This window comes from Melanotaenia boesemani, chromosome 16 (assembly GCF_017639745.1).
Source record: "Melanotaenia boesemani isolate fMelBoe1 chromosome 16, fMelBoe1.pri, whole genome shotgun sequence".
Classification (NCBI taxonomy): Eukaryota; Metazoa; Chordata; class Actinopteri; order Atheriniformes; family Melanotaeniidae; genus Melanotaenia; species Melanotaenia boesemani.
The window spans coordinates 21496045-21516717 of NC_055697.1; the positions used below are offsets into that span (position 1 = coordinate 21496045).

Sequence of the window (20673 nt, forward strand, 5' to 3'; positions counted from 1 at the left end):
AGGCAGACAACATCAACACGCTTGCCATAGAGATGTTAGAACGAAAGAGAAACCAAACTCCAGTCTGAGATAAATGCAGAAACCAAAAGAAACAAAGGACCACAAAACTTGGGGCCAAGACCTATCACAGCCTCAACACTGGTTCTAGGACATTTTCCCCATTATTAAGCTGTTGCTGTGAACACATGTCTCTACATCCACCTGTGGCACCAGCTATAGCCATTAGAGGGAGTATAGTTCCTCTATTTCCTCTCTAACCTGCACCGCACATCTGGCAAACATTAGCCAGTCTAAACGAGTGCTGCAGTTGTGATGTAGAACACCCCCACATTTCTGAAGTGGAGTGTGTTTTGTGCTTTTTCCCCCTTCTCTCTGGATGATTGATTGTGGAATAAAAAATGAACACCTTAAGTCCTAATTTGGCACACACGTCACCTATAAAAACAAACAACAAGGGCAGACTCGCAGCTGCAAAAAGTGAGTCTCTTCAGTTGTACAGATTTCATACAGTTTCACTCGTCTGAGAAGAAACCTCTTGACCGAGTGGTTTTTTTTTTTTTTTTTTTTTTTTTGCTGGCAAAGCTGAAGCATTTTTCCAGCTACATTTAAAAATACCACACAAATGAAGAGAATTAAGTCCGTTTGGCTTGGCATTTTTCATTCAAAACATCTGTGGAAAAACTAAAACTCACAATGGGCTAGTCAGAGTAGAATTATTTTCATATACAAACAAACCATCAAACTTGATAAATTAAAACCTAAAGACTATCTCACTATGCTAACCTCTCTGTTACACAGTTCAAGTCGCAGCACAGTAGTCATGGTATTAACTTAGTGACGGCATGCTGCTGACAGTGGCTTGCCCGAGAGGCTAAACAACTGGCCTTATCACACGTATGCAGGTGACAGATGCAGCAAGCTGCAGCTGATATATGAAAGAGTGTAGCTGGCATTTTGATGGACTGCAGCCCTGAAATGCAGAGAGGTTACAAACATACAAATCTCCTCACATCTGCTGCAATCCTGCAGTGTAATTGATTCCAGACTGCACTGTTGCGCTTTCCAATAAAACAAGGGAAACTAACACCCTTAAAGAGTAGAACCTCAGATTAAAATAGCTGAAAATAATCTGTCACAACGCACCAACAAAACAGCTGTCATTTGCTGTTTTAAGGGCAAACTAAATGAGTGTGTCATCCTATCCACTCTGATGTGATGAGTGAAGCGGGGAATGTGGATCATTGTTTTGAGAAATTTTAATGACAGCTTCTGTGAAGTTTTAAACACCAGGTGATGGGTCTTTTGTTGACCTCAGCATAATTTTAGCCTGTAAGAAGTAAAATGTATGCTGCTGAGCTATACTGGCCTTTCTCTTTCCCTCAGTCCCATGAGATGAGATCAGGTCGTTAAAGCTCATGGTCAGTTCCACATGCCTCTTCTCTCCCAAATGCGTTCACTCAGAAGATGATTATCCAACATTCTCTTACCCTCTGCTCACTTTGGTTTACCAAAAAAAAAAAAAAAAAAAAAAGCTAGGACAAAAAAAATACGTTAGAATTTAAAATATTCTTTCTGTGAACACAACATCTTTCATAGGTGGTTCTGGAGGCGGTTTTTGTGAATGAAGTAATACATAGGGTGCATTAAGGGGTGTGTGAAAATTAACTGTTGGGATTTACAGTTGATGAAGTATCAGAGAGAAAAATGTTAAAGATTTGGACATAATCCCATCAACATTCATTTGAGTGGAGTGACCGAGGAAGTTACATAATGTCAATGGATTGCACATCTGGTTTGAAGACGCACGCTGGCAATTCTCATGAGGAAAACTAAGTGGGCACAGTTACATCCATTTTTCTCCTTCCTCTCCTCAATCCCCACCTCACTCCCTCCCGGAAGAGCTTTAAATAACCATGATAATCTTTTATTGGTAACAGAGTGCTAGAACAACTTTGCCAATAAATGCGTGAGCTTCGGTACAAAAAACTCCCACACCTCCGCCCACGCCTTCACAGCAAATCCCAGCGTCCTGTGTGCAGATGAAGTCATTGGCTTGTAAGGAAGGAAAAACATGCAAGCTTTCATCTTTTCCAACTACTCAATTAATTCCTTAATAAAAAATGATGGTACTTTATTTAAAAACTTCCCTGTTTTCAATGTGATTCCAATGACTTTCCCAAGAATACATTTCTGACTGACCCATTACCAGTAACAATAAACCTTAGATGAAAACCTAACGCAACTCAAGCTGCATCACATGGTAAGAATGGCATGTATTGCATCTGACGCAGTCTGGTCTGTCAAAACCAGTGAAAAAGTACATAATTCTAAAGATAGTCTAAATAATTGATTTATTTTCTTCTCTAGGCTTTAAAAAAATCTGTAAAAACTAATCTGTGCTCCAATCAATTAGCCTCTGATTAGAGAAGGATATTTGTTTTAAGAACTTTGATCTGTAATCACAACAAAGTGTGATCAGCAGAGCCAATTAGATTTTATTTCTTTTGATCAGAGTTAAGGGAAAGCTGCACTATTTCACCTGTTATTTTGCACTGCTTGAGCTTCACATGCAGGTCAGGTCGCATTGTTGTTAGCAAAGCATAAAAACAAGAAACGGCACTCACCTAATAATGTTAGCATAACAAACATTGTTGATGTCAACAGAGTAACAATCAACGCTGATCTGATTCATGGCTACAAGTCAATAAAAAGACAGTCCAGTGTCTTTTTTACCATAAGTGTTAGAGATAGTATGGGAACAAAACATTGATGTTGACAACATCCTTTCGATTTGGGTGCGTTTATGTGTCTAAATGGAACAACTGACAGCCATCCTGCAGATGAGTATCAGGACTATGTTTAAGAAACAGGAAAAAGAGAGAAGCAAAATAGCAGTCGAGTCTAATACTGAACAGAAATGCGACAAATGCACAAAAATAATAAGCATACATCTAATGACGTGTTGTTAAATGTTCATGTTAAATACACTTGGTAGTGTCCAGCCATAAAAATGAAGACCCATTTCTCTAAGTTCATTTCAAACTGTGGTTGTTTGTAGGTGTGTTTTTGGGATTGTCATCAGTATATGCTCCAAATCCAAGGTAAAAAATACTGTCATGGTTTAAAAGAACATTATTAAATTAAACATAAAGTTAGAGTTTAAGTTTATTTTTAAAAAAAGGGACAGTATAATATTATAGCATTAGATTATAGCAAAACTAATTTCCATCCTTAGTCCCAGCGGGCTATTTATTTTTTTTAAAAAGTGGGTTAGTATGTAGCACTTATGCATAGTAAGTGTTTTCTATGTGGTAGACAGCAGTAAAAGTGCCCTCAATACAGAGAATCAGACCAGCCTGACCAGCAAGCTAAAACTAAAAGCTACTCATAATAAAGCCACCAGAGTGTCATTTTTTTCCCTAATCTTATACAACTCCGACCTCAAAAATTTCATGGTGGTTTGACATAGAGCTGCATTATGGATTTTTACACCACATCACAGTTGTTTATTTTGTCACTACACTTTCTCAACTACATAAAATCCATGTAGTGGACTATGGGGGATGCCCTTGGAAAATCAAATATAATACGTTTGTTTTCTGTACTCTGTTGGCCAGAAGGTTCATACTGTTCATACAGAAAAACTACATCTCCTACATTTTTACAGTGGATCACAGAAATCATGCAATATTTCATATTAAAGATGAGAAAATTTCCAAAGGCCTACAATGAAATTAAATGTCAACTGGTAGCTTTTTCTAAACCTCGGTGAATAGTTTCCCCTACTATTATATTCACATGTATTCACATACACATACATTCATGCATTAGTATACATGTGAACTTGTGTGCATTCATCTAAAGGTATATGGATATGTGAATGTGTATTACTTGTGAAAGATTAATAAAAAATAAATAAATAAAATAAAGTAAAAGGAAATATAGCTATACAGTGCATGGTGTGCTATAAGTGAGTCCAGGTTGCAACACCTCATGGTAACCTGGAGCATTTAACGTGGACCCACAATGTGTAACTGTCTGAGGCAGAAATTATGTAATATAAAACGTAAAATATAGCATTTTTTTTATATCAATATATCTAACAGTCCAAATAACTGCAGTACTGCAGTCCCAAAAAAATAAATAAATAAAAACAGAGAATGTTCTTCCTCCCTCCCCCTCCCCCTCCCATCCATTGGTGAGTGTTAAGCAGGTTGCCAGTTTAGGAGGACGGAGAACATAATGCCAGCAAAACTTGTAATGACAAGACGCTGGTAATTTGTTTTTTAGAGCTGCCGATTTTTTTCAATGCAAAGGATAGCCCCACATTGCCAAATTTAGCCTTTATTAGCTTCAATATGCCGTTCAACAGTTCATTAGCTGTTTAGACAACACTTTTTAATTTTTTTTCTGAGTGTCAGTGGTATTGCTTATTGCAGCCTGATGCTGATCTCTGTTTTGAGATGGAGACAAGTGCCTCTTGGTTAGGTGCCTCTCAGATGAGAGGGCAGAAAGTGCCAGCTACATTAGCAGAAGGAGGTGAGGAAGTGTGTTCTGTAGGGCGCTGGGAAGATTCATCAAAATATCTATATTATTGATACCAAGGCTAGTATTGGTATCAATCAATACCAGCATGATGAGATCAATATGTTTCTTGTAAAAGTGCTTTGAGGGCAAAAAGCTAAAAATGTAAATGAGAGCCAAACGATAGGTTTTACTTTTGTTTAGACAATTTGCACTGTTAACTTAATTTTCCCAAACAGCTGTTTGTGATAAAAGGGAATAACAAAAGTATTTTATTATTTTGTCACATTGCTGTTATTTTATATTGTTTACAAATACAAAAAAAACTTCAATCTAACTTTTTTGGTTCTGCCATTCATAAAAGATGTTTGATTTGACAATGATCTTTATACTGTGTTTGATTATGATAATAATGATGATAGATAATTAAAGGCAAACTCATTAAATGATTGTGAAATTTTAGGCAAAAAGTATCATATAGATATCGGTGATACTTGCCCTGGATTTACTTGGTATCGGATCAATACCAAATTCTGCAGCACTGCCCAGCCCTATTGTTCTGCTTCTAGTGTCAGAAAAGGGAGCTAAGCAACCAACAGAGAGTATGCAGATCTTGGACTTTGGCCAAGAGAAAGAGGAGAGAAAGGAAGAGAAAGGCAGCAGAGAGACACTGGGCAAAGTGCAGGTTGAAGTGGGGGATTGGCTGTCAGAGGAAGGCAGGGGAGAGGAGGCAGAGGACGACTGGGCAGAGATGCTGAGAAGGAGAAAAGAATCAGGACCTAAAAAATGAAAGAAGGGTTCAGACAGAGGTTTGTCATCTTCAGAAATCTTTGGTAAATTGTGCTGTATACATAAATAAATGACTGCAGCCCTTTCCTAACAGACATGATTTATTAGTCCATGTGTTTTATAAAAATTAAATATAGATGAGCTTGTTTTTTTTTATTTTTATTTTTTGATAATTTGATTTTTTGTGATTGTATCTCTTATCTGTTTTCCCATTCAACAGATGAGTGAGACTGACCTACAGCAGAGGCTGTTGAACCAGGGAGCCAGGGCTTGTTTTTGATGCCATGATGACACTGCAGTACCAGCACATAGACTCACTGTCTGTTGTAATTTGGTGGAATTGTGGAAATTGCCAGGAGATGTTTACTAACCGTGATAGAAAATGCTGTCTGGGACACTGCATAAGCCAGCTGCCACACTTCAGCCGGTACTGTTTGGAGGAAGGTTATTTGTGCCTCCACCAATAGTACAGGAATGATCTGTTGGCAGTTGGCGAGGCAAGAGTGCCTGGGGATAACAACCGTGAGTTGAGTTATGCAGCCTATCGCCTGTACATATTCTGGCAACACAGGGCATTAGGAACAGAGAAGTAATCCCAAGCTGCTGTGTGTGGCGTGTTAGAGACAAATTCCCAGATACACAGGGGAAGTATACCGGTTTTGTCCCACATATTTAAAAATAATAAGATAGAAAATGACAAATCCTAACTATATTTTTTAAAGGGACTTTCTAGAAAAAACAGTTTCCGTCATGTTTCCTTGTTTAATAGTTACATTTTAAATTATACATTATACTACTGTTTGTTTCATGTTATAATTCTTGTATTCTCCATTTATTAAAATATAGTTAAATTATTTTCACTAATCATGCTGTACTAGTTGAATAACAAATTCATTAGGTAAAGTGAAAAGCAACATCAGAATCAGCAGATTTATCACATATGTATTTACAACAATTTTTTTACAATAGAACATGGTTAGAATAAAATTAATGTTAAAAGAGTCACTTAAAAGATTATAATCAGTTAAGTTCTTGACAAATATAAAAAGAAAACAAAATAAACAAAAAGTATAACAGGTACGACAGACAGTATAACAAATACCTATACACTCAATAAGAATATATGAATTTAGAAGTCTATATGCTCCCATTTTTCATGGCTGGCTGAAGTTGTCCTCAATTTGTCTGGAACGCTGGCACTGGAAAGAACATGCATAAAAAACATGGTTATTATTTTATACTAAAAAGTAGTCCACACAGTGACTCAAAGAATCAACTGTGGGAAAACTCACCATTCAGAATTTCTGGGATCTTTTCTACACATCTTTATTTTCACAAATGATAATCTGTGCAAGTGGGTGCACATGTGACATGTTAGATATGAGTCTTTAAATTAGACTGATGAAAAGCATTTTTATAGCTACCACAGCAACTATAATTAATGTTACACAAACAGTTGAGCCTCAAATGTCTAGTTTACATAAAAAAAACACAAACAAAAAACAGCTATTGTTCACTTACCAGCACCTCTCCTGAATTGGCTGTGCTAGAGTTCCTCTATTGTTGGGGCAGGTACAGAGGGAAGCAGGCCATTGGGGAAGAGTGACCTACGCCTGGGCATCCCTCCACTGATCAGTCTCTTTCTGAGAATCCTGGCCTGTAAATCAGGGATATACCCATATGTCTTCTGTGTCTTTAGTGTGTGGAGACTGTATTGTCTGGAATTCTTTTTCTGCAGTCTTTGAGATGACTATTTTTCAGTAACAGATACACTCAAAAGTCTTTACACTAGGCTGCAAGGAAAAGGCCCGACAGAGAACTATTGTCTCTCTTGTAATTCAAGAAACCAAATATGAATAGAGATAGTTGAAAACAGGGAAAGCAAAGTCCACTTGAAAGTTTAAATTCAAATATTATATTTCAAAGTTACATTTGAATGGTCTTTGATTGACCTAGAATTTTTCTTTTTTGTGTTTACCAATAGATACACAATATTTGCATGATGTAACAACAAATTTGAATCACATCCTTAAATTACAAAGATGATTCAACCATATGGTCATAAATTAGCATCAACCTGTATAAAAGAAAATGGAGGAATCAGCATATGAAACAGTTCCATAGTTGTTAATGGTATTTTGTTACTACTGCCCAGATATACCTAAGCAGGATAACACACCTTTTCACATTATCCCAATGAGTAACATTATTCAATAAAACATAGGGTTTGCTTTCATCAGGTTTAGGCCCCATTTACACCACAAAACCTCAGACAGTAAAACACAAAATTTTTGGTGCGTCCTGGCTTCTTGTTTACAAGGTAAACAAATTTGACAATGGCCTCCAGGGTGAAATTTTCTCACAACGCAAGGCGATTCTCGTCAGTGTAAACTGGACGTGGAAATCGTTTGACAACAGTGATGCATTTCATGTCATCTTGCACTTGTGTACTCAGACCTAGCCTAATCCACGAAAAGCACAACAACAACAATGGTGGACCTCCGTGTCATGTTTGTGCCACTACGTCTTCATAATTTATTTGGTCTGTTGAAGCAAAACCTGTTTCTGATAGAATATTTATGCCATTAACGAAGACGCTTAGGTTACATGCACCAGATAACTAGCGGCTGACACGTTATGCTTCTATAGTTGTGCTTTGCGGTCTTGTGAGGATGCTGTACATACCTGGGTGTGTCATTGCAAAGTTCCACTGCCCACTAGAGGCCTGGCATACACTGTACACATACTACACTGTTTCTTGTCCTCTGCGTTTTCTCCTGAACGGACATAGTTTTCATTCCACTGTTGTGTAAATGCTTTTTTATTTTTTTTATTTTTTTTTCAAAGACGCAAAAGAAAAATATTTGCATTTTGTGTAGAAACAGTGTTGTGTAAACAGGGCCTAAGTTCTGTCTGGCCGGTCCTTGTGATAGTTGTAGTCCAGAGCTGCCAGCAGGGTTCTGGCCTCAAAAGCAGGTGGAGTAAATGAATGGTGCTTACTACTATACATCAGGAGGTGGTTTTGTAATGATTCAAGATCAGCTGTTGATCCAAGGAAGTAACTGACGTTAAAAAAAGTTTGATCCTGTATTTCAGTTTTTGTACTTGGGTCACAAAAGAAAAAAAAGTTTACCTGAAGTTCAAGTACTTATGAATTCATGGAGCCACCGTTTGTTCCCAGTAATGTTCTTCCTTGTTTTACGTGCAGAAGAACCTCTAACGAGCCACTCCTTTGCCACAGTTCCTGGAAAACATATTGGAGAAAAAAAAGCATGAATATGACAAAAAATTTCAAAATGGCATTTCTGTGAAACCGGCAAATGCAGAAAGTTATCATACCAAACATCAGAGAGCAACCATGTAGAGAATGTTGCCTTTGTTATCCATCTGTTAATAAGGAGACATGTTTTCCTTTTTTAATCAAATTTAAATAGCACTAATAAATAAAAATAAGTATTTTTAATAATTACATTTTTATTAGATATTTATGATCATGGACATTCACTGCAGTTTGTGTGAAAATACTGCATCCCATGTGCTTATGAGCCCCTCCTCAAAAGGAAAAATTGTTCTGTGTGTATGATTGTGGTTTGATGTGTGGCAATATAAACCAACTCACACACAAGTCTTGATATGTGTCAGCAGTTTGCAGCACCACCAAAAGTGATTCACAATGCCCTTCAACCAGTGGATGAAACTGGACTGGCCCTTGATCTGTGCTGCCTGCAAAAATATGCAGAAAATATGTTGGTCTGGGAAAATGTACTTATTTAATATAAAAAAACAAATAATAAACATTTCAATTGAATAATTATAAAAACACGGCTTAAATCTTTCGGCCACATGTCAAGACTGTGCCTCAGTCCCAAGAAGATAACACAGTAAAAAAAACATTTACCTCCTCTCTGAGTAAATCTGAATCCAGCCAGTCCTTCTATTAAAGATCTGGCTAAACACCTGGACACTGGAGTCAGCCAGCCTTTAGAGATTTTATATAAAGAATTTTTATGTCAAACTTATTTGTCAAACTATTAAAACGATCCAGCCCCTGTCCTCTTTACTCACTGTAATTGAAAGTATTGAGGAATTTGAGGTGATAATGAGGACCGTTCTTGTTGGTTTGTGTATCGTATACCCTTCACACCTAAAGTAGAACTCATATAGGTCATCAGTCAGGTCTTTGTTTGGGTCAGCAGGGGAAGGGGGTGATCTGTCTCTACACAAAAGATGGATCATTGACTAAAAAAATATCTACAGAGTTACTCCTTTGGACCACTTAGATTTTCTTGGTCACTGAGATTATGCCATCCTTTTACAGAGCTTTACCTACTCATTAGCACATTTTGAAACCATGGCTTGCTATCATTGAATAAACAGGCAACACTTATCCTGAGAATACCTGTCTCCACAAAAACTGATGTAAGATGTCAGTGTTTGTGTCTTAATTCATAAACCAGAGAGACACAAAGATCCAAAAACGGCCAACGGCCTGCTGCTCAGACAAAAATGACATCTGCCAGTCCTGCAGTGGCAGTCGCTGTTTTCTTATCGGTCTGTTGCTGCTGTAAAACCCTTTTCCGCGGATTTATCCGCACTGCATTTGTACAAACACAGGATCTACAGCTGCAGGCTGTTGGTCGTTTTTGAATCTCGGTGCTGCTGCAAAACCAGTCCAATACATTTTAAATTCTGCTTTGTAAATTAGGTTAAACTGGTAAATTAAAAGAAAACTCCAGTGCTTACCTGTCAAGGAGAAACTTTGCCAACTCTGCATCCATCTTGAAATTGAGTTGGTCCCTCAGACTTCTCCAATACTGATTGTTGTTTAGTTGTTTAACTTTTTTGACGGAGGCCGAGGCTTACGTCTTGTTGAAACTATTTCAGGTCCGCTTCTTTTATTGGCTTCCACAAGTGCACGCTGCTGCTCTTTTGCTGACACAAAATACCAATGCTGTGCTCTCCTGTCACTTGTCTGGCAACCAAAGGAAGTCAGATATGACTGGCTCTGAAACCAGGAAGTAGTGACAGGCTATGCAGCGCACTGACGTTGTTCGTCTTTATAGCCACTAGTTTGAAGGGGAAAAAACTAGCGAACACATTGTTGATGGAGAAGACAGATTGTTTAAAGGTAATCTTCCCTCCATCTTGGGCAACAAATTTGTTTGTTTTTAATTACTTTTACAGTAAATTTCCTACTTGTTCCACTTTTAAAACTAAATTTTCTTTAGACTTGATTTTTCTTTTTTTTTTTTTTTTGCTTTTCTGGTGGCTCCACTCTAAATTTTTAGCTTCAGCACACCTGTGCTACTACAGGTATGAATCTGACTACTAATAGGTAGTACGCACAACCCTGCTTAAAAGAAACAACAGAAACATCCACCTATTTTGTTTGTCACGACAGACAGACAGACAGACAGACAGACAGACAGACAGACAGACAGACAGACAGACAGACAGACAGACAGACAGACAGACAGACAGACAGACAGACAGACAGACAGACAGACAGACAGACACCTTTTTTGGACTTGGCTCCAATTTTCAGCTTGGAGGGCCAGGCTATCTGTGTTTGGGTTTCATCCATGACCTGAAACAGAGTGAAGAAGAGCTGTTAGTGTAACCCAGACATCAGTACAGGCAGATGATGTGTGCTGGCAGACATAAATGAACAAACACAATCCTCTTCAATCTTCAAAATCATCATTGTTGGTTTATGTCAACAAAGTCCATACTGCATTTTTTACCCATGCTGCAGTTACAAATCACAGATGAAAAACACATTATCAGCTTATAGGGACACTGTCTAACATTTCCTGTTGTTTACTGACCAAAATCGATGTCTGCATGTTTATATGTGTTATAATAGGTGTATTATGACCTGCGCGAAAGACCTGACACATTCTCTTAAACAGAGAATTTTAGATTTGTTTATGACGGGTAAGCCGGTAGGGAGGCGCCATGAGATCCCTATCTCATGCGAAATAAAGTCTGCCAGGGGAAAAATATGATGGACGACTAGGAAACAAAATTGGGGCAGAGGATGTCAAAAGTGTGGGACAACTTAACATTAAATTTACTAAATAAAATAAATGCATGCGAGATTTGTAAAGCGGACCTTACGTACCATAGAAGTACGTCTGCAATGTTCGAACATTTAAGAGGAGGCGCGTCAGACTTGCATAACAACCTCATGCAAGATTTAAAAGCTGAAAGTGAAATAAGCCATTTAATAATTATGATACATAATCTAATTAGTCGACTAATAGTCAATGACTAATCAGAATAGTCATTAGTTGCAGCCCTACTTGAAACTACAGCTGCCAGCAAAAGACAAATAGCACCAACGCTGAATCCCTGAGAGCCAGCGCACAGTGATTGAGATGCCGGAGGAGAAGATAAATGAGAGCGACTTACTACCCTGGAAAGTTGGAATGCAGGACCATGCATATGCAGCAGTAGCTTGAGAGCCATTTTAACCATCACCAAAAAAGCAATAAAGAGGACTTAAAAGGTAGCATGACCAGACAATACAAACAAGGATTAAGATCGCGCTAGCCTTCCCCAGGTGGAAGGAGGTCAAGAAGGAGAAATATTTTTAAAGGGATGCAGAAGTTTCCAGCTTTCTCCCCAACAAGTACTGTAAGTCAAGAGTACTGCCTGAATTAGCTAAAGCTAACCTTTTCCATTCAGTTTTGTTAGACAGTGTTGCCCGTTATCATGGGCAACATAACAGTAAATTTCTGCTAAAATACACCAGCCTCGTTGGTACAGAAATGTATGTTTACATGGTTTCATTCGCTTTCATAGTCTTGGTAAACGGCGGCTTTCAGTTGCAATAAAGCTAAACTAAAATCCGATGGGAAGGTTTTATAAGCTGGCTTTATCTGTTACAAAAAGCCGGTGCTGTGTCGAGGCCAGTTTACCTGTTGAGATCTGTTCTCCCTGTGAGAACCATTCTTCCTTCTAAACACAGAGGAACAATATTTGACAGTTTGATTCGATAAGGTTTGCAATATTTCTGATATCACAAACCCCTTCATGTTGCCAAGGCTTTTTGAGACACGGCGGCTACCGTAGTTACATATGCGTTTAAAAAAGTGAGGTGATAGACAATTCCAAAGTTAGATAGAAGTAATTTTTACATAATGTCCCTTTAAACATTAGTTGATCATCTTGTAAAACTTTAAACCTCTAGTTAGTATTACATAGGACCACTGTAAGGTTAAGGGGGATTTAACTTTGATGTGGACAACTGGCAAATATAAATTATGCTGACTTTATATGACATATGAAGAAAATGGTGTTAATATCCAGCTCTTAAACAACTGAACAAAGTGGGGAAAAACATCAGAATGTCACAATATATTTAAAATGTTCAAAGGTGCTGGGATAATATCCAACATCGATATCCATCTCTGTCAGTGCTCCCTTGTGCTGTTACTTTAAAAATGTCAGTTGAATTTTTGTAATGCTTTAAAAACACTTATTTGATTCTGCTCAGCGCCCAAATCATCTAATTTGAAGCAAAAATAATGAAAACAGAACTAAAAGCAGTGAAGGGACTTGGCTTTGAAACACATATGTGAGAGCTCTTTGATTTGTCAACTCACTGTAATCATGAGCATATGTATCCTTGGGGAAAAAAAGCAAAATGCAAGAAGTAATACAAAATAAATAAAAGCAAGGAGTTGTTCAGGAGGCAGTCAAGTGTTCCAATAAAGAGAAAACGGATCAAGTCTATAACCTCCTGCTTGTCTTTCTGACCAGGAGGAAGTTCACCTTGCTTGACTTCCTGGCTACAAATACACAAATGATGTCCTCAGAACTGCCTTTCGCTGACGTGGTTGATGTTAGTAGAGAAAGAGAGAGAGGGAGGAAAGGGGGCTGACTTGCCGTCTTCTAATGGTTTTGTCCTCAGTGTGCTACATCCTTGTTTTCACAAATGTCCTGTAGTACTCTGTTTGTTTTATTACTTTCCAGGGGTTTGTATTTGCAGGGTGGAGAAGATATGAATTTCTCAAAGTTCTCAAAGACTCGGCCACGTGATGCAGCACTACAGGACTGCTTCAAACCATTACATGAGCAGGGCTGCCTCTTAATATACCTCAGTGGACGAGTGCATTAAGCCATAAACAAAGTAGTGTTACTCAAATGCAAGTGGGGGTGCACTAAGAGCATGCAGGACTCCCTACAGATTTTAAGCCTTTTAAGCTTTTTCTTCAGAAAAATCGTCTTTTTTATTTATTCCTACTTGGCAAAATATGTCCCACAATTTTTTTTTTTTTACAAAGAGCATCATCTCGTCGTCCTAACTGGTGCCCAAACCAAAAAGGGAAGTGCCTATTTTTCTCCACATGGCTTTATTTTAACATCTGTATCTGTTTGGCATTCCTTAAAATAAGGTCTGACAGCTCCTCCACTGCCAGTTTCACACACCTGTAAAACAGAGCCAACTCTTAAAGGTCCAACGCGTGCCTCTCTTTACCCTGCAAGCATGTACTCTGAGTCCGTGATGGTTGACTGGAAACCCTTTCATGCCTCGCTGATTTTCTACATTGTGGCCTATAACCACATATGAAGATGGAAAGCCTGAATGATAAATGGAATAAGGGACCTCTGCCACTATTAGTCAGAAAAACCAAACCAGTAAAAGAACCTTAAAGCACCACCTTTTAGCCTTGAAGCATCAATGTGTGGAAGTTTATTTTTTGGCCCTCTACTTCAAAAGTGAATTAAGTTTCTTCCTCATTAAAACATTCAGACATAGCAAGTTTATAAATATTTTTGTAAGCCAATAAAATCATTGCACAACGCATTTGTACAACAAATGCACAACACATTTGTAAAAGGAATTCATCTTTATAAAATGTTTTATTCTTCTTTCTTTCTGCTTTTGCTTTAGGTCATTGTCAAAGCTGCACATCTTGAAGAATTATCTCACTGCAGAAAAACACACCTTTCAGCGTTTCTACTAAAGGAATTATAAAGAAAAAAAAGTTTAACTTTTGTATCATACTGTGCAATGAACCTAAAGGCGAATTCCTCATGTGATCTTGTTTAGCTACTTTTTGTGGGGAATTCATTTGCAGCCTCATTAAAGTGAGTAAGCAGAAAACCAGCTTTAGATTTCAATGTTGATAATGACCACCCATTATTGTCCTCCCGCTGTAATCACCGCCATCCCTGCTCTCTTCAGTGTTTTCACAAGTTCTGAAATAATATTATCAGTCTATTCACTCTGTATGACTGTACACACTGTGAAATTCAGGCCTGAAAGCAAAACCTTCTTATGGGGTTTCATATTATCCAAAGGCAGAAGTAACTCTTATCTACTACTCGGCACCCTCCCACTGTTGTCGGGAATATGTAAGAAAGGACAATAAATCACATATACCCAAGAGCTGGATGCAAACTTTTCTACTCCGACTAAAGTCAAATGCTCTCACACCAAAAACTGGACAGAGTACAAACAAAATTAGAAGAACATTATGTTCTCAGTGATATGAAGGATTTATTTCCTTTGCAGTACGTTAGCCTTTAACTGTCCCATTGTTTGATTTTTGTTCCTAAATCCTGTGACAATATCTGGATTTTGAAAAGCAGCAAACATTGCAGCAAACTCTCAGGAGTCACTTTAATTACACAGATGATGATGAAACGGATGACTGATAACTGGTGGTGATTTTCACATGAAAAGCAATCAAAAGATTTGATCAATTTTACAGAAATATGGAAATTTAAAAGCTGTGCAGAAATACGGCAAAGTAAAAGGCTCAATTATAAAAATGACATTGTTTTAAATTATACTTTCCTAAAATGATAATACATTATGGCATTTGCGTCATCATCAATTTCTTTAAGAAAAAAAGAGGAAAAAAAGAGCTTTGTTCACAGAGACTTGTTTCCTGTCCAGCTTTGCTGTTCTTGGCAGCACTCTACAGATGGGACTGATTTCTGTCAGACCACACACCATTATAATGGGTGGATGGTGTTTATTTTTATGAAAAGACTAGCAAATGCCTCTCAAATAGGTCAGGTTATTTGCCTAAACTAAGTAACCTATACATGTGCCATTCTATCCTTTTTTAAACCACTCTACCCTTCTGAAATGAATGAACACAGAAAGAGCTCTGATAACTTTTGTGGCATGAGCCAAATATGATGACTGGCTGTTAAAAGGTCTGCAGCTGGCGTGTGCAGATGTGTGTAACATCAAGTGGGGATGCCATTAAGGAAATGTCTACATAGACAGCACATGTTTTCAAAACACGTGACGGCAAATGGACGCATTTCACATCAGCGAATGGACAGAGGCAGATTCTTGTTTCCTGGATTTCGCTGCAACGGTACAGCTGTTGATTCAGCTGGAATGTGTGTCTGTCTGTGTGTGTGAGGGGGACACAGAGAGAGCTTTTGGTGGGTGCAACACAGTTGATCCTGACAGCTCTGACTAAACCATCCCCATGAGACTCAACAGCCATGTTAACAATCCAAGTGTTAACTTGCAGCTACAGCCCCATTACCCCTCTTGGCCAATACCACACATGTCACATACATATGGTTATAAAAAAGCCTGCACACATAGCTATGAGGCCAAATTGCAAAAACATTCTGCTGCTGAAATGCAGTCAAGACAATACAACATCTACCGGGTGACAGATGATTATTTTAACCGTTTGTTAAAACGTAAACATTTGATTATGTATGTTTTGATGCCACTCAAACAAACCTACTTGTGTCAGCAACTCACACTTTTTTCTTTTTCATTCATTTCTTTTTTCTCATAGCAGTCTTATTTTTTCATATTTTCTCTGCAGAGAAATGTAAGACATTTCAGTGGCATATACCAAATACAATGAATGATTTCTTGCCTCAGATCTGAGTGCACTGCCACTTTAATATCACGCCCGGCATTATTTACAGAACCGCAACCTTTGGGAAGGAGAGATGGAACAGGGATCAAGGATGAACTGGCCAGAATTTCAAAGGGATCTCTCAACTCAAATCCACTCCAAGCTCTTCTGTAGTGCACAGTTATCCTAACCAGACCAGACTCTTGACTCTCTGATGCCTCAAGACTCCAAAACAGCTTACTGGTCTGTGCCATGATTTCACACTGTGACATCACAGACATCACTGCACAACAGTGTGTTAAACTACCCACTGACGTTTGTCTTCTGTTAAACAATCAAGAACCTCATTAGCAGAGAAATCCCCTTGTCACACCAGACTGATAGTGGTGAGATGCAATGGTTTAAGAGCAAAAAACAGAGTGGCATTTACACGGCAAAACACATGAGGGAGTGATAGAGGACCCGACAGACAGAGCGACATGGGCTAGAGAGATTTTCTAATTCCTAGCTGGTGTTTTTCCATTGTCCTTACATTTTCACTGACAACATGAAAGTGGCAGACTGTTTGCAAAATGTTGCTCTGAACTCAAGGAAGTCCAGCAGACAGTGAGTAAGTGGGTTTGATCAACCAAAGCAGGCAGGCTTGGGGAGAAAGTGCAGGGGTGGACCATTTTATGCTGCTTCTCATTCGCAAAGCACACTGAGTAAAGGGTGGGTGGGTAAAGCAATGACATATGCTTTCTTACGTGAGGGAGAGAATTTCTGCACATTTATTAATCTCATTGAGTTTGTGCAGCACATGGGTGTGTACAATAGGCAGGAAGCTGTCCAACTAAGAATTTCCATTTTCATCACACACACACATCTTTTTTTCTTTCAACAATACCGTTCCACAGTAACATTCAGTGTTTATTTTCCTGACTTTAACTGGGCATATATAGTGAGCACGCTATCAAGAGTTATCCATATGGAAATCTTACAATAAAAACATGCTTTCAGACATTCTACTTTTCTATTCCTTGCCAATCTGCCAACCCTAACAGCTCCAAACTAATTTGTAATTGATGATTTTACTTCTTCTATCCACCATTTGTTTAAACAAGCTGTAAAAATGTTCAAGGCAAAAAAAAAAAAAAAAAAAAAGAACAAAATGTGGGCTTTGTGGAATATGGCAAACATATACCCCAAATCTTTTAAATCTTTTTTATACTCAAACCAAAAGCGATGGAGGTAGAGCTACATTATGGTGCATTTAGAGTCCTTGTTAAAATTCCAACAAGGGGAATCATGAGGCGCCTGGTTTGCATTACTTGGTTTTTGAGAACTGCTTCAGAGACAGTTAAATTGCCTCTTTCTATGACAATTTAACTCTGCTTCCTAAACCAAAACCAAATAGGGGAAATAGACACAGGAGGTATGCTAAAACAAACCCTCATCCGTCATTTATTTCATTACAGATGATTAACATGTTATGAAGGAAGTTTGACACCAGCAGAGTTTTAAACATGAAAGAACCCACAAGAGATATTTAAAGGGAACCACAAAATTAGCAAGAGTCCGAGATGATACAGAATCTGGTGGTGCTGAAAAATTGATTTTTTTTTTTAACTATTTGATCAGCCTGTTCTAAATATGTAGCGTGTGGTTTCATACATGATGCAGTAAATGCTGAAATAAGATGGGCCAGAAACCCTAGCCATCTGTGTACTACAATAAATAAATAAATAAATATATATATATGAATAAATGACTGTGCCAAAGCAAACTATGTTTCAGATTACAGTTTGTTGTTGATGTGTGGCAGTCACATGTTTTCCATTTAAATCTTTGATTTTAATGTATCAATTCTTCATATAATTTCCCTTATTGAACCTCTTCTGATCATCATGGTTTGTCTTTTCATGTCAGTCTAATTTTGACTTATACCCAGTACTTTGAATTGCATCTTCATATATTTCAATTTTGACTGAACTGTTATTCTGAAATGTGTATTATAATCTTTGATATGGACAGTAACCATCTATGACAGCTAAGAGATTTGACTTGTACAGCTCTGTGCTAAAGTCTTAAGCCACCTCTCATTTCTTCATATAAGTCTGGAAAATTGAGAAACAATTGCAACAATTTATTGGAAAGTGTAAATATGAATGGAAATCCCATATAAGTAGTCCACAGAAATAGTTTTCCAGGGTTCTCGAAGGACATTCTTCTTTGGATGTTGGCCGTCTTTTGCTCAGCTCTCTGTCAAGATGATCCCATGCTGTTTCAGTCATGTTGACATCTGGGCTCTGGGGAGAATTTGTCGCTCCAAAAGACCTGTCACTACTGAGTTTAAGCCCAGTTCTTGTACCATTTGACATACCTCAGCCTTTTCTCCCAGTTTTCCCTCCTTAAGAATGGCCAAATGACAGCCAGCCATCCACAGAGACCATTTCTGATGAGGCTTCAGCAAACAGCCGATGGATAAACTGAAAGGCCAGATGCATTTCTCAGCCCTGTGTCAGGTCTTTGCTGGTTTTTTTCTCTTTTTCTTATATACATTATTTTTAGATGCTGTCCATCTTCTTCAGATAGATGTTTTTAAGCCTGTCACTTCTTATGTTCTCCACTTATTTAGTTTCCTCTCAAGGAAATTTCTTTTCAAGGACACACTGCACACCATACTGACATATGCCTATTTTTTTTTTAGCTAATAACTCTTTGGAAATCAGCTTCTTGGTGCAAAATTACTATTTTATGTCCATCAAACTGTACCATCCTCAGCTATATTTTTTTTTGTTGACACATCTAAAGAAATGGAAAGAAATTATGTATCTTTTTGAAATGCTACTAATAGCAAAGTGCCCTAAAGGACAGTTAGCCAAGTCCTTAGTTATGTGTAGACAAAGCACTGGCTCAGGTGCCTTCTTTTGTGGTATTGAAAGATTCATGGGTCAGTTTTGGATGGCTTACAAAACAAACAAATAAAAGAGTGTTTGAAAATGGTCAGAAACAAAGAGTTTGTTTTAAAGATCTTTACAGCTCAAGTGCCTTTTTAAAGTTTTACATGAAAATCTGAATCCTTTGAATCAAAATATAAACAAATGAGGGGTACCTCAAGACTTTTACACAGTGCTGTACACCGCCAGTGTTTAATGTTGGACTTTAAGCATAGACATTTTATGGGTGGTACTTTGATAACATTATACCACACCATGAACTGCTCGGCTTGTTAATTAACATCAGACCATCAAATATAGAACTTAATAATCATGAAGAAGTTGTAGGACAGGAAAGATGTATCTTCTCTTAAATCAAGCTTACTTTTGATACAGAAACAACTCATAACATTTCTATTTATAAAGATATACATGCTTCACTAACTTCCCAACCTTTCTATCTATTCTGGGGAGACTTGCTGGCTAACTACCTATAGAAGTCAATGTTTCATGTTGTTTATATTTCCAACACCAAAAAGATTAAATTGTAAAAAAAAAAAAAAAACCTTTGACTTTGTTTCGTGATTAATGAATAACTGGAATTTAGTTTACTGATGGTTTTGTCAGTGAGACAGTGCTGCCATGATAAGGAATGTGTAACATCATTTCACGTCCTGATAAACTTCTATATTATGGTACATTATGTAAATGGAAAGGCCCAAAATGTTGTGTCAGCTGTGTTTTAGCATCAGAGCCCTGGAGTGGATTCACGTCAGTAACTTTCCATTGTTTTTATTTGTTTAGATATGTAATTAGGAGCGAATGGACGAGCACCTGACATCTGCTCCCATACCAAGAGAGAAGTGCTGCTCGGTGGGTTTGAACACAATCGAAAGACAAAGCAAACATTATTTAAGAGCAGACTACACACTCACCTTCTGAAAGAAATCCTCACCGCCGTTGACTCTCCCCTCTGAGGCAGCTAGAGACAGAAAAAGAAAAAATAAATGTATGAAACCACACAGAAACTCAGTTGTGAAGGTAACATGTGACTCTAGTGCAGCCAAATCACACATTGATTATCCAGTCCTCTAAATGTTACTGTATCTTCATTCTGAGCAGTGTTTATGGAGGATCTCCATTTCTTTGCATATTGTGCTTGGCAGGAATACTGATACTGCTGACTGGCAGGAACAGAATAAAATGTTCCAAGTAATTTTCTATAATCCTAGAGATTGGATACAGCTTCTGTATAACTAATTGATGGATATGGGGAACATACTTGAGCATTTTACAGTAGTTGGTAATTGAATATTTCATTTCATACTTGGGTCTAATAGTGTTGGTTTCTCACTTCTTAAAGAAAATACTTTCCCCCTTTTAAAAATTTGTCAGCACACTGTCAACATCTGTCCTGTTTTCAACTGCAGCACGAGAAAAATCAAAAGTTGAAAAACTGACCCAGATAAGTAAACAAAGTCAGCACTTAGAGGGGCTGTGGTGTTTTAAAGTACTTTTCCAAGCAGGTGAATATGCCAAGAAACTCCTTCAGCTGATACAGTATGCAGGATAGATGTAGGGCCAACCAC

The 20673-nt window shown here is 37.9% G+C and overlaps 1 protein-coding gene across 1 annotated transcript in view; it reads right to left on the reverse strand.

The window, feature by feature from the left end:
- Window positions 1–20673, reverse strand: part of LOC121655888 (protein bicaudal C homolog 1-like) — a 74416-nt gene that overhangs the window by 29769 nt on the left and 23974 nt on the right. Inside the window, exons 2-3 of the mRNA XM_042010797.1 lie at window positions 20020–20066; window positions 10831–10900 (exon numbers count right to left, since the gene is read on the reverse strand). Of these exons, the coding sequence (XP_041866731.1) occupies window positions 10831–10900; window positions 20020–20066 (117 nt within the window). The remainder of the gene's footprint in view (window positions 1–10830; window positions 10901–20019; window positions 20067–20673) is intronic.